Consider the following 15,082-nt stretch of genomic DNA (forward strand, 5'->3'; position numbering starts at 1 on the left):
AAATTCTCAGAAATTGGAGGCCGGAAATGTGATTTCCTGGCATTTCAGGCACTTGTGTCGGAGCCATTTAGAAGTACCTCCCCCAGAAAAAAATAAAATTCAGTGGACCAATCCATGCGAGTGCTATGAAATGATGGCATTTCTAGAGGAGGGGGCTGGAGCCCATTGAACCCGTTAAATCCGCCACTGTAAGTGAGCAGAGCTACATCAAACCTAATTTTGAAGTCGCTCAGTAATAAATAACGGGGTCACTTGATTCGGAATCGTATTATATCCCCCACGATGATTTGATGAATGGAGGCCGTAACGTTACGACCAAGCCGGGCTCGATTTTTGACGAACGTCTAATGCCCCATTGACACTTTCCCGCATTTTGAATCCGCAATGGTAATCATTAATGCGTACCAATGCGGATGGATACCATGTATATTTCACCTGTCAATCAAATAGTTCGTGCCGTTGCTGACCAACCTTTGCTCATAGTATGCAAAATCTGTCCGCACTGGTGTGCATTCGTACCATGTTAGTTGTCTCTCATGTGTCCCGCATCGTCCATCATTGTCCCGTTACAGTACGCAATATCTGCGGATAGTTTACGCACAGTTTGCGCAGGTGACCGCGCACTTGTGCTATGGTACGCCAGTTCCTGCACTGTCAGGTATTGGTTACGCTAGTGTACTCAGTTTTAAACATGCGTAACCATTTTGTGAGTCATTTTGTGGCACGCACTGGCACGCTTCATATAAATAGTATATATAAAGGAAAGGTATTGGGATATGGTCCATTCCGTCTGCAAATCTTCAAAATGATGAACTCCAGAGACCTTGAAGAAAGGAACCTTACTTTGCAAAACGTACATCTTACAGCAGCTGCTGGTCTACTACTTTTGGAAGAAGATGAAAGTGAACGAAATATTGTTCTACAATCAAAACCTGACACCGACAGAACGTCTGGCTGCAGCAAGAAAAGAAAAGTCAGGAGACTCTGGGTGAGGCAATGGTTGACAAGCAGACAACATTTTGGCTATTATGACCAGTTATTGTCGGAACTACATAAGGAAGATCGCAGAGGTTACCGGAACTTCCTACGTATCACCCCCCGAACTGTTTCAAGAGATGGTTGAAAAGTTGACCCCACACCTGAAGAAGAATAAAACATTTATGAGAGAACCTCTTGAAATTGGCCTGAAGTTAGCAATCATACTCCGCTTCTTAGCCAGTGGTGATTCCTATGCAAGTCTCCCAATACAATTTCAGAGTTGACCTTAGCACTATATGCAAGTTTCTACCAGAAGTATGTAAAGCTATCGGCAAGGTCTACAAGCCAGAAATATTAGTTTGTCCTAGAACAGAAGACCAGTGGAAGACTATTGCTGAAGGTTTTAGTAGCAGATGGAATTACCACAACTGTCTTGGAGCCGTTGACGGCAAGCATGTTGCTATGAAGAAACCCCCCTCGGGTGGATCCTTCTACTTTAACTACAAGAACTTTCATAGCATCGTGCTCCTTGCAGTGGTGGATGCTGGATACCAATTTCTGCACCTTGATGTTGGAGCGGAAGGTGGAGCTTCTGATGGTGGAACATGGAGCAACTAACTGTAGGTTACATGAAGCTGTTGAGAACAAGAGAGCCAGACTGCCTCCACTCGCTTCCCTACCCAATGATGACAGGCCTGCCCCCTACCACTTTGTTGCCGACGACGCCTTTGCACTGAAAACATGGCTCATGAAACCCTGCTCACACCGTTCATTGGATCAAAGGGAGCTCATTTACAGCTACCGGTTGTCTCGTGCTCGGCGTGTTGTAGAGAATGCATTTGGGATCTTGTCTCAAAGGTAAGCATGTTGATATGTTTTATAACTTTGTATAGCTTTGTAATGGCATTGTCTTAATGATGATAACAAGAGTCCACGTATAATCAGGAATATCCTTCTTTGACACTCGGATTCTTTTTTTTTCAAAGCCTGTGTGTTCTCTTTTCCTGATCAACTACAACTGAGGCCATACTTGATGCCTCTTGTTGTGACTCAATGTCAGACTCGGTACTGGGTCCAGGCTGAGGCTCGGTGCGGCGTCTGTGAGTGACGCAAACCTGCCAATGAGTATATGAGAGTAAACTATGAGCACCAGTGAGTAAATTATGAGCACAAGTGAGTACACTGTGAGGATCAATGAGTAAACTGTGAGCACCAATGAGTGACACGTCAAGTGGCGGGAAGAATTCCTGACCACTAGCAGATATCTACATCAACCCATGAGCACCATTGCTGATCTTGTCGTACCAGTGACGAACCTTGCGAACCAATGCGTGACATTGAGTACCCCTCAGTGCGTGACATAATTTCCATTGACACTTTTACGCACCGGGTACGCATAGTTTGCGCATAGTTTACGAAAATGGTACGCCCTGGAGTGTGTGGCATGAGCTTGGACAAATCCAAGGTTTTGGGTCGGCACTGTCACGCATGGCACGCAATGGTACACAATGGTACGCATAGTTTACGACTGTTTCCCGCGATGGTACGCATAGTTTCCGTTTTGGTACGAACTTTAGCGTACCAAAGCGTACCACGATTGCGTGAAAGTGTCAATGGGGCATAACACTGTAAAGCAAGGCTGACACTTGCACGATTCCGTGGCACGCATTGGCACGACTCGAGTCTTGCCAGTGCGCAAACTAGTCGAAAACTGGCGTGAAGTGTGCGTAAACCCGTCGTGACTGCGTGCCATGTCGGGACGAGAATTTTGAAATGTTCAAAATTTGGGTCACGACAAGATTTAGCGACCGGGTCGTGAACTATGCGCAAACTGTTCGTAAACTCGTCGGGCTGTCACGAACTGCCACGAATAGTTCACGACTTGTTCACGAATAGTTCATGACTACTGCGCGATAGTGGCGTTCGCGTCGGTGCAGGTGTATATATAGGGCTTCCTGGACACTGCTCACCATTCCAGAGATCACCAGCGGAGAGACAGTAGTGTGGAATCTAGGACTTTGAATAATGCATTGTGTTGCTACAGAGAACTGGGTGGGCATACAAAGAATTTATAAAAGTAAAAAAAAAAACACAACTCTTGAATGGATTATCAGATTCAATTAATACAAATTCAAATAATGTTTTAATATTCCTTGGTATTCTCATCTGAACTTACAATAATACATGGGTAATGCTGTCTTTAACAAGATTTGATGATTTCGGATTTCGAAAGTGGTGGATCTCTGGAACAAGAGACTAGGAATTCATGTGGATGTCTTATTAGATCTGTCCCCCCCCCCCCCTATTTTTCACATGTACAGTTTGAGGCGTCTTTTGCCTTTTTACTTCCATCTTAATAGATACCACAGGTCAGTCTGAGTTTCAAAAATGAAACAACTGTGGATGCAGCTCATGGAGCTACTACCATTTTTTCTTGCCAAGGGACAGCACCAGCAGGGGACATGTAGTAATGTGACAGGTAGTCTCGCTGATCCTTTGCATCCTTCTAGGTAAGATGGCCGGTTAGAAGCAGCACCCCCTGCAGCTGTCGGTCAGTCCTCCATCCACCAGGGATCAGATCATGTGTGTCTGGATCTTCGCGGTCCACTTCTGAAATTGCGTGTGGGTATCTGATTAGGATGAGGTTGTGCAGGACACAGCCGCACATGCTGATCAGGTTGATAGTGTCGGGGTGCTGATCCATCGTCGTCAAGAAGCAACGGAACCTTTGAGACAAAATTACAAAGGAATTCTCCCCGACATGTCGGACACGAGACAACCTGTAGCTTTTAATGCGTTCTCGTGGGACCTGTGACCGATGGGAGAATGGTTTCATCATCCAGGTTCGGAAAGCAAAGGCGTCATCCCCTACGAAGTGATAGGGCACTGGCTGGTCATCATTAGGGAGTGGTTCTGGTTGAGGCACTCCAGCTCTGTTCTCTTCTACAGCATCATGCAGGGAACAGTTACTCCATGTTCCCCCATCCGACGCACCACTCTCTGCCCCAACATCTACATAGGGGAACTTGTAGGTAGCATCTGCCACTGCCATCAGAACAATGCTGTTGAAGCCCTTGTAGTTCTAGTAGTAAGAGCCAGCATTGGGTGGCTTCTTCATGGCGATGTGCTTGTCGTCCACAGCCCCTAGACAGTTGTGGTAGTTCCATCTGGAGCTGAACCTGGCAGTAAGTTCCTTCCACTCCTCTTCAGTTTTGGGGCAGCGCAGCACTTCGTCCTTGTAGACCGCGATGATGGATTTACACACCTCGGGTATGAACTTGCAGATGGTACTTGCTTCAACCCTGAAGCTGTACTGCAGACTTGGATAGGAATTTCCAGTGGCTAGGAAGCGGAGGGTGACAGCTAGCTTGAGGCCAACTTGAAGCGGTTCCCTCATGAATGGGGGACTGCTTCTGGAGGCTGGGGGTTAACTTCTCAACCATCTCTTGGAACAGGTCAGGTGTGATTCTGAGGTATTTTTTGTAGCCCCTTTGATCTTCCTTGTGGAGTTCAGTCAGTAAACTGTCATACTGTCCAAACTCTTGCCTTCTGGTCAACCATTCCCTGACCCACACTTTCCTTTGTGTCTTTCTTCGAGGTGGGGTTGCCTTTTCTTGCTCTTCTGCCTCTTCCAGCCTTTTCTGCTGCTCTTGAACAATGGCTAGAGCAGCTGCCAGGTATAGGCATCTTCTCTTCCCTACAATGATTGTGTCTCTGACATTCAGCATGTTGTCTCTTCCACAGCCAATCCAAAAATTACCAGGGGTTGGGGAGGCCCCCTTTTTATATGGCGTGCCCAAGTCGGCACGACACCGTTCGAATTGCGCAAACTCGTCGTGCAAATGCGAGAAGTGCGTAAACAATGCGCAAACTATGCGTGAACTCGTCGTGCCAGTTCGTGTCAATGTGGACACTGATGGGCACGCATTCGTGAACTCGTCGTGAACTATGCGTGAACTAATCGTGAACAGTGCGGGAGCCTCCCAGTTCGTGCCCCAAAATGGCACGACTTGCCACGACAAAATCGTGGCCAAAAGTCGTGCAAGTGTCAGCCTGGCTTAAGTACCAAATGGTAATACGAGATTTAATCAAGAAATCTGAATATTTCGTGTGATCATGATGTGCATCTCATCAAATTCAGCTTATGCCAACCCATGAAATATACACAGCCAGAACCCATGTGTAACTAAAGCACAGGGGTCGTGTGTAGCGCTCGGCACACGGGTCCTGTGTAACGACTGCACACCGACCATATGTCGAGACATATGTCTTCAGACGGAAAATTATTCCCTTTGTAGCGCCCGACTCGGCTCGACACTGGGAATCAGTGCTGACATGTACTTAACACAGCTAGGCTGCTCGACACGGGGAGTCTGTGTCGTGACATCTGAGCACAGGCTCCTGTGCTACGGTTACACATGGGTTCTGGCTGTGTACATATAATTTGAAGAAACTATTGAAACAAATTGAGAGCAGAAATTCAACCACGTACAAGACAGTACTCTCATTAGAATTTGACAATTCGCCTGTAAAGAGCGTTGAATTCCGGCGATCCACTCAGAAAACATCTCGGAGCATTGAAGGGGCCCCGTCACTAGGTCACCGGCCGTTGGAGTCCTCGGTCCGACCATGCTCGAGGCGCGCAACTGAGATTTTTGTGGGGGGGGGGCCCTCTAATGTGGGGGGCCCTGGGGCCTGGGCCCCATGGTGCCCCGTGGTTAATCCGGCGTTGATTGACGGGCTGAAATATTCGGAAAATGGTCTGCAGCCGTTCACATAATTTAACAAGAAAATAAACTAAATCTCATTGAAATAAAGGTGAAACCTTACCGCATCCATTCGTGATTTGATGAAATCAAACGGCTACGCGATATTTCTTTCGTTTTTAAAATACCCGCCAAACTGGAATTAGAACACGCACGTAATCAACCGTCACTTATACCCCTGTCAGACGGGGTGGCGTCCTTACTGAGCTGCTACGGCGACGGAAAATAGTCTCAGATCGCGTTAAGATCGCCATAGGCGTGGTAAAAGGGTGGTGGAAACGCCAGATATCGTCGCTAATGATCGCCGTGTCACGGCGTTTGTTTTGAGCATATTCAAAACAAACGCCAAGATTCTACGATCTGACCTGGAAAGCTGCGAGAACGTTGTGGGTCGCGAAGACAAGCGTGGTAACATCTCCATGAACGTAGTATACGCACAGTACACACTGTCTGCCACAACTCCGCCAAGCGTTCAGAGTCCCTAGGGCGTTGTCATGGCGATGTTACGATGATGTCACCACTGGTGCGCGATTGCACCACGTCCTCATGTCCATCTTATGGGGTTCCCACTGTGTTTATGGAGTTCTTAATACGACCATGGCCCGGTTACCAAGCTTGCATTACGCTCCTATGGCGACCATGTACGACTTACTACAAAAAAACCAGGTGATTCAAAGTTCATACATCAGTGTGTATGTCGGATCGTCATCTTGAAATTTTCAAAAATCTGACCAGCTGATATAGTCGCCGTGATTACGTGGTACAAACGCACGTGCAGTCACGATACAGAGAGAGAGAGAGAGAGAAATGGGGTTTAACGTCCACTCGACACAAACCAGGTCATTTCAGGACTAACATATGGTTTAATTTTATTTACATAATTCGCTTGCGCGTAGGGGTCTTTAGCAGTGGGAGGAAACCGGAGGACACGGAGAAAACCCACGAGGTTGGACAGGCGACCCTACTCCTTGCCACGTACAACCGGGGATTCGAAACCACGCCAGTCGACTCAATGACAGACTTTATGATACAGCGCGCGCACGCTAACCATTCAGCCATCCAACCCCCCGTCAGTCACGATACACGTAGAATACGTGTGGTAAGAACCCCCTGAGCGTGGTTACAGCGCCCCGGGTTCGCTGATGATCGCCGTTGCCAAGCCAATAGATCTCAATAGAAACGCCATAAGCGCGGAGAGGTCGTGACGAACGCGCCGTGAGAACGCGGTTTAATCGCACAGTTCGCGGTAAGAACGCGACTTTTTTTCAAGTTTGTAATTTTTTGGGGACATTTTCTCGCGTTGTGTTCACATTTTGCCTGCGACCTTGTGCATTTTCTGGTCGCCGTACGGTCACAGCAGTGCAGTAAGAACGCCACCCCGGTCTGACGGGGACTTCAGGAGATGTAGAAAAACTGTTCGGTAGGCTAACTGTTTCAGTGGCCCACTCTTCACTATTTGCATTATAATTACTCATTTTCATGCAAACTGCAGATAATATGTGTTGACAATTTTTCGTTTTAAGCTATTTTTATTTGCGCAAAGCCGGGAAGAATATATCAATTGTAGTGTCGGATAAGAAGCGCGTTGCGGCTGTCTAATTTACCCCCACGACAGCGCTGCGCTCCTTTTTTAATAGCATTTCATTTCTTTCCCCCTAAAACTGGTCGGGCACGTACGCCTTTGGATCCCTGTTATGAATAAATTATTTATTTTTGTGTCTAATTAACTTATTAATTGATGCAACTCGGCAAAGCACACCACCCTTCACATCTCACTAACCACCTACCCACCACCGCCATTATATTACCGAACTATCGGGTTGGATGTCAAGTTCTGAATTACTACACTGTGTATTCCACACTATAAAAGGGTACGTAAAGGAAGGGTGGCGATATCACCTCGGTGGAAGCGGACGTTAAATAAAGCTATTTCATACACAAAGGGTAACTGGCGTGCCTAGCACACAGCTAAAGTTATCTAGCCCCGAGCTTTGTATCCTACACACCTCATCTAATTCAAAATGTAACACTTTTGAATTACCAGAACCATCCGATATCTGTTTTTTTTGTTTTTTTTGGGTTTTTTTGGGTTTTTTTTTTTTATTTGTGTGTGTGTGTGTGGGGGGGGGGGGGGTAAATGTATCCTATTCAAAATCGGCCTGTTTATTTCGCTAACATTTGTTTTTTGTAGAGATATTAACAATGTTTACCAGTCTAAAATATTTAAAGTATTATCTTATCTTCTTACTGTTGTTTAATTTTTAAGTAGCATACCGAATGTGTCAAACTAGGAACATTTAAGATAACACATTGCCTTTAAAAAACAACTAAAAGGATTGTATCTTTAAAACATTGTTAGTCTTGGTAAGCACGGTGTCCATTCCCCATCTACCGTTCATGGTTAATTCAGTGATAATAACTAATATGTGCATCTTGTGAGATGGCGCAAGATTGTCAAGTGTCCATATTGATCCATAGCTAATCACAGGTAGGGTTATTCAAGTGACATACTTTACTTCTAAATTTGATTTTATTCTGATTTCATTCTTCGAGTTAAAAGGGTGTGTCGTGTATAAAGAGATCAATTCGATAGTCAATAGCGGCAAGTTTCCGAAAAATCAGCATGCCAATATGGCCGCCTTCAAAAAGCCCACCCGATCCATGGCATTCCTTTCTGGTGTTGAAAATCTGTTTATCTTTCATATGATTTGGTCTTTATAAAACGGCACATATACGATTACTTAATCATGACATAATATTAGATAGGCTAGTTGACCATCCTTACTTTATTTCTATATATATAGTAAACTGATAACGATTTGAGCACGTGATCCTTCGTTACAGCAAACAAAAAATATATCGGGCATCTTGACCTCACAAGGAGAAAAAATGAATGGGCTTTATTGTTTCAGTTTAAAATCAACGGTCACCGAATGAAATGGCAATCCTTAACTATATATTATGTGCTTCTATTGTGTGTGTGGTTGTTGCTGTAAATGTTCAAAATGGTAAGTTTGTTATCGCTTTAATATATTCAATGTTATGTGTGTTAATACATGTACTTAATGTTATGCATGTATACAGGCTACATGTATCTGCCTTATGTAGTAATATCGTCGTTGCGACATTGTTTTTAAATTTATAGACAAGGAATAGGTGTAAGATGGTTTAAACAATATTTTTATCTTTACAAATTATTCTCTATTGTCAGTATATTAGCTATGGTATGAGTTTATTTAAAACGCAAATTAATTGTTTATGAAATAGTTTGAGAATAACAGGATCTAAGTTCAAGGATAGGTTGTGTCAAAAAACATATGACTGAAAATTTACCTATTGCATTATTTGGTTTAGTTTGACCAATCTCTGTAATTATTTCGACATTATCTTATTTAATTTGTTTATAAATTCACTCTTCTTTTTGAAAAGATCGAAACGTATTTTTAAAAAGAAACTGACGCCGTCTTATTTGGCTATATAGTGTGTTTTGTTGGCAAATAGAAAATGAAAATAAAAATTCGTGTTAAAAGGAAATTTCACATTTCTCTTTAAGTTGCAACTTGTGGTTTTACAACTCAACAAGTTTCTGTAATCTTCAAATATTTTTCAAACTGATTTCAAAAGAAAGGCAACTGTTGCAGAACGTGCAATTATTTGATATATTCGACAGTCGGTTTTTGGACAGTGTTTAAATTGTTAGACAATAAGTATTTAACTAGATCATTTTCAAATGTTAGTTTATCAATTATTTGGAATCCCCAAAAATCACCTAATGCGATAAAAAGGGTGTTTTTAACAATATTAAAAGTAAATTGTACTTTAAAAGATTAAACACATCGCTATTTTGTAAACAAAAGCATAACCGTGAATGAAACCTTAAAATTAGAGTTATATGAAATTTTGGATTTGTGATAAGAACCGAACACAATTTACATGTCTTATGGGAGTTTTTGAATAATACTTCGTAATACATTTTAGGCATGAATCATTGGAATGCCCAAGGCACATGAACAAGGGGAATTTTAATTTGGAAAAAATTGATAACGGCGTTCTTATAACTGTACTGTACTGTACGTAACGTTTCGTTTCATAATATGATATTCCCGTTTTCATTGACCCAGTCGGTTCAGAAAGGTAGGACGTTAAAACCCATTTCATAATACTGGGCACTGAATGTTATTAGTAATCTAGATTAAGCTTACATAGTCATAGGTATAAAACTATACCTATGATAAACTGTGCAGGAGTATTAAGTCTGTATATGCACCCAACATGTAGGCCTACATTCAATTGCCCACTTTGCAATATCGGATATTTACAGATCTGGGTGGGACTGCCGAGTGATTTAATAATAAAATTGGCCTCACCGCGACTCCATTTAACCACATATCAAATTATCCTTTACATATACATATACCATCCTTAGTTTCTTAGAGTAGCGTATGCCAAACTGGAAACATCGAAACTGAAGCATTTTCTTTTCCAAATTAGATGCAATATTATGGAATGCTGTTCTATTAAGGTGCTTATGTCCCTAACGCATGTGCTTAGATCATAAAATCTGTCTAATGGCGTGGTTTGGATGCAAAACGTGAATGGGACAAGGCTTTCGGTCGTCTATCCAATCTCCTGGGTTTTCCACTGCTAAAGACCCCTACGCTCATGTGAATTATTGAATAAAGCTGTTCCACGTGAGTTCGAAATGACATAGTTTGTGTCGAATGGAGCTACGTCTGATTCAAACTTGAAATATTAATGAACGGTACGTTTTATTAAAAATTAAAATATAAAAAAGTTTTAGTAGAGTATTTATTTGCTACAAAAGATAAATTAATGATTTTTCGTAGTTAAGGTTGGCTGCAACACAATAAGCTTCTTTCTAAGGCAGTACTTTTATTGGTTGTATTTTAGAATAGAAAGATCTGAATTTTTTCGGCAACAAACACGATTTTCTCTGTAGTTTGAATATATAGTATCGGAGGAGTTCGAGCGTCAAAGGAATATCTTTTTGGGATGAAATATAAACCCTATTGTCGAATAATGTTTTTCAGACTATGACCTATGTCTACCAGGATTGCATGGAACTAACTGTACTTTAAATTGTAGCAACCATTGTATGCCAAAGGATGGTTTAATTTATTGTGATCAGAAAACCGGAAGTTGTAACCATGGATGTATTGATGGGGCTTTCGGCGTTACATGCAACAACCTCTGTCCACAACACTGTTTTACGCTAGTGTGCGATCGTTATTCTGGAAATTGTATGTCTGGTTGTCAAGATGGGCGTTACGGGGATAACTGTTCGCAGATCTGTAGTGCAAAATGTCGAAATAGCCTCTGCCACACCAACCGCACCTCCGGCCTTACAGAATGCTTAGAAGGTTGTATTTCGGGTTATACGGGGACATACTGTAGCGTTGCTTGTTCGAATCCAAAGTGTGAAGTCTGTCGATCTGAAAATATTTGTGACCAGTGTAAAGCGGGTTACTTTGGTGACTCTTGTGATCAAACTTGTTCTACGCTAATACCGAGATGCAGTCGATGCGACAGGAAAACTAGTGCTTGTCAACAATGTCAACAAGGTTACTTCGGCCCCACATGTGACAAGCGTTGTGATAACTGTTCAAATGGACGTTGCTCTATTGATGGGACTTGTACTGAGCAATGCAGCAACAGAAATTATGGAAGATTCTGTGACCAGCCATGTCCCTTAAACTGTATCCTGTTTACTGTAAACAACCGACCGGTACATTGCAGTAAGGAAAATGGCCTTTGTTCATTAGGCTGTAAGACGGGGTTTTATGGAAATCGCTGTGAACAGGGATGCAATGAAAATTGTCCAGTGCCTGTAGCCACACAGTGTAGTCCAAATTGTCCAGATAACACATGTCTTCAAATTGATGGCACGTGCTCCATGGAATGTCAAGGTAATCACTATGGATCACAATGCGATAAAATGTGCAGTTCTAATTGTAAGGTAACCTTAACCGGTGAAACGTGTGATCGACAAGGTCAATGCATTCAGGGTTGCAAACGCGGTTTCTATGGTCAACTGTGCACCGATGATTGTCCAGCAAACTGTAAAAATGACGGAAAGAGTAGTAATATATGCGATAGTCTATATGGTCGATGTTCAGCAGGATGTAGTCCAGGTTGGTTCGGTTGGAAGTGTAACTCTCCTTGTTATATGAATTGTGCGCCAGTTCCGGAAGGTAAAACAACTGTTATAGACTGTAGTAAATCAAGCAACTGTTTATTTGGTTGTCTTACCGGATGGAAAGGTGACACCTGTGGTAAGTAATGCGTTGTGTCATTTTTATACACGAACATCTTAGCGTTAATGGATTATCTCGCCCAAAGTCCGTAGGTGCGTCAATAGTTGGTTTATGAACGCGATAGAAGCTATAGTGAAGCATTGGGGTCATGAGGAGACGTACCCTATCGATAGTCGGCGTTCTGCCAACTCCTGTTCATTTTGCCTGTTCGGGGATGTACTGCAGATGGAAATTGAAGCTTCGGGAGCCCCAGGAGAACCGCGTAAATTTCAGTGCTAGTTGTTCCTGATGTGTTCACTACGTTTAATCATGTTAATAGAAAGTTACATCTTATTATGGCTGGCTTACGAGTGCAGCGGGAATTTCTTGCTGGGGTATCTCAGTCTTTTGCGTGGTGGCATATCGGCGGCACTTACGGAAATGATCGCTGATTCAAAAAGATAATACCCCCCCCCCCACACACACACACCCAATAACCCTCTAACCCTTCTCAGAGTCACCTGGGATTGTTGGCACATACTCACAGGTGCATCCCATAATTTACGGTGATATTTACCCAATGATGTTGATTATCGGCGAAGGTAACTCGAAGCTTTTGCGAGCATCGGAAGCCATCGACGATGATTCACTGCAATTGTTCGGGGGGGGGGGGGGGTATTCCCGAAGCATCGGTGAACGTTCACCGGACCATCCCCGATGCAATTTCTCATGAGACTACTCCATTTTATTTCGGCAAAAACATTGGGATCGAGTCATTGGGAGAAAATTTGTTTATTTCCATATCGCCGATAATTTTTCTCCAGTGAGACCTAGGCATTAGTTACGCTACCACCATCTTTCTGAAAAATGACACCAATGGTGGTGTATTTTAAAACTTGAATGTATTGACTAATGGGTCACCTAGGAATTGAAACGAAATGGGGTTTAACATCCTAATTTTCTGCTACACCAGGCGAATAAAGACAGGATAATATAATTCCCATAGCGATATTCAGAAGTCAAAGATGTCCGATTGACTTTGAAACTGTTGTACGGGACAATCAGTGTATAATTTGTTTTAATCAAGCCATATTATGTTAAAAGTTACCAATGCAAACTAATTTTACGAATTTTCTGGGGTCATATGAATTGGTCTCCTGGTTAACGATTAATATTTACATTTCAGATGAAAAGCAGACATCAAGAGTCGGGATTATAACCGCTAATAATATTATGATCATTGTAGCTTTGGTTATTTTAAGATAGTCATTTTGACCTATTTATTCTATATTGATAAGAGAGCGGGATTTTATACCATAGTCATTTTGACCTATTTATTCTATATTGATAAGAGAGCGGGATTTTACACCATGTCTGGATACTTTATATAGTGTTGACATATAGTTAAGTTTCGGCCAGCTATTATTAATACACCAATAATAGACCCATTCTTACCAAGGGTAGGTAACATAATATTCAACCTGTCATAGGTTAAAACAGCAAGGAATCAACATCAATGATACTTGGATCGATAACTTACTTGTAAATATTGTATATTATTATGTATATTATTATATTGCTATCATATAATTTCGTGTAGACGTATATTGTCAAATTCGCAGGGAATGTTTATTTTAGTCAAAAAGAAGACCCCTAACCAAATTAGATTTTGTAGGTTGCAACTTATGCAGTTATCGCCCGCACGTTCACGTCCCAATATACGGGACAAAATTTAAAGGGGAATTATGGGGGATTAGATAAAGAGTTAGCAGTTCTTGCTATAAAAGTTAAAACAAATAGATAACGTAAATAGAATATGCTGAAAATTTCATTCAAATTGCTCCACTCTGAACCGAGATATTAGCTTTTGAATTTTAGGCTAGCCCGATCATCATTACTAAAATCGGTACGATAAAAAAACAAAGTCTCGATTATCCTTTTAAACGCTTAATTATGCTTCACAAAATGTATTCCAATCCGCTGAATATCACGGGCTAGCTATGATATCGAGAGTTGATTATGGTCTGGATAAGTTAATTAATGTCTAATTAATAACTTAGATTGTTTAAATATGCATTATGTATAATTTAGATAAAGAACAGGCAGTTCTCGCTAAAATAGTTTAAAAATAGACAATGCAAAATGAATATATTACTTTGTTCTCAGGGAAGATATGAATGTTTTTAGTTTGGTAAGAATAGTGTAGTCTCGATTTTCATAGCTAACATTGTTAAGATGGTAAACAAAGTTTGTGTTTACGCCAACTAGTGGTCTGACTGTTCGCGTGTAGTACGGTTTACTAAATGCCTTAGATGTTTCATAGGCTTATACCCCAAAGGCAAAGTGAAGGTCATTTTCCCCCTCACCATGGTCGCTAATTTATCAAGACCAGTATTAGCCGTGGTCCAAGCGACAACTTGTTCTCATAAATTCATAGCTCGGGTGGCGATTCCCCCCTTCAGCCACCGGACTATTGCAAGTAACGAGGGGTCATATGCCTCCAGTTTGTCTCACTGTAGCTGCGAACAATTTTATGCCCGCCACTGTAAAATATGACTATATTTATTTATTGAACAAATTGTTTTTAGAGCTGATTCGGGAGCCCCTGGCTGCAACCAAATACCCCCCCCCCCCTCCCACCTTGAATCGGCCCTGGCTTGAAGGATTGAGATTATAAAATACGTTCTACGAGAAATCTGGGGTAATGAAAAGTAAGTCACAGGGTAATTGAATTAAATATATTCGAATTTTGTTTATTAAAATTGTCGATTAGAATACATATTTATAAAATCCAATAATGTATCTGTATATATGACGTATTGTTTTAGAAAAAATATTGTTGTATATATGGCGTATGATCTAGAATTTTATTTTGTACTGTATTTTACACATAATAAAAATAGTATTATATTTTAACTAATAATTATTTTTCTAAAAAGGAATAAACGCTTGGCAACGACTCTATCCACGATGTTATTCTAACAGAACATCTAGTCTATAATTTGGGTCTTTGGTGCATCACCCAATTCAACTTCCCACTGGAAAGATATTGCTAATCATATTTTCACCTAAAAAAAATGACGT

The 15,082-nt window shown here is 41.7% G+C and overlaps 1 protein-coding gene across 4 annotated transcripts; it reads left to right on the forward strand.

Moving 5' to 3' along the window:
• Positions 1 to 8,103: 8,103 nt before the first annotated feature.
• On the forward strand, positions 8,104 to 14,916 carry LOC126823826 (multiple epidermal growth factor-like domains protein 10). Of its 4 annotated transcripts, XM_050552848.2 has the most exons (5): positions 8,104 to 8,232; positions 8,657 to 8,752; positions 10,796 to 12,037; positions 13,185 to 13,274; positions 13,329 to 14,915. In XM_050552848.2, the coding sequence occupies exons 2-4, from the start codon at positions 8,683 to 8,685 to the stop codon at positions 13,262 to 13,264; spliced, it is 1,392 nt and encodes a 463-aa protein (XP_050408805.1). In that variant the 5' UTR covers positions 8,104 to 8,232; positions 8,657 to 8,682; the 3' UTR covers positions 13,265 to 13,274; positions 13,329 to 14,915. The 4 variants fall into 4 exon arrangements, with proteins under 4 accessions (XP_050408805.1, XP_050408802.1, XP_050408806.1 ...); XM_050552845.2 differs by having other exon boundaries at positions 13,185 to 14,916; XM_050552847.2 differs by lacking the exon at positions 8,104 to 8,232 and adding an exon at positions 8,293 to 8,421 and having other exon boundaries at positions 13,185 to 14,916.
• The last annotated feature ends 166 nt before the right edge of the window (positions 14,917 to 15,082 follow it).

The sequence above is a fragment of the Patella vulgata genome, chromosome 6 (assembly GCF_932274485.2).
Source record: "Patella vulgata chromosome 6, xgPatVulg1.2, whole genome shotgun sequence".
NCBI lineage: Eukaryota > Metazoa > Mollusca > Gastropoda > Patellidae > Patella > Patella vulgata.

Coding starts and splice junctions, on each gene's coding strand:
- LOC126823826 (XM_050552845.2), top strand. CDS start 8,683: ATGGCAATCCTTAACTATATATTATGTGCTTCTATTGTGTGTGTGGTT. Junction 8,753..10,795: donor TGCTGTAAATGTTCAAAATG/GTAAGTTTGTTA, acceptor AATGTTTTTCAG/ACTATGACCTATGTCTACCA. Junction 12,038..13,184: donor ATGGAAAGGTGACACCTGTG/GTAAGTAATGCG, acceptor TTTACATTTCAG/ATGAAAAGCAGACATCAAGA.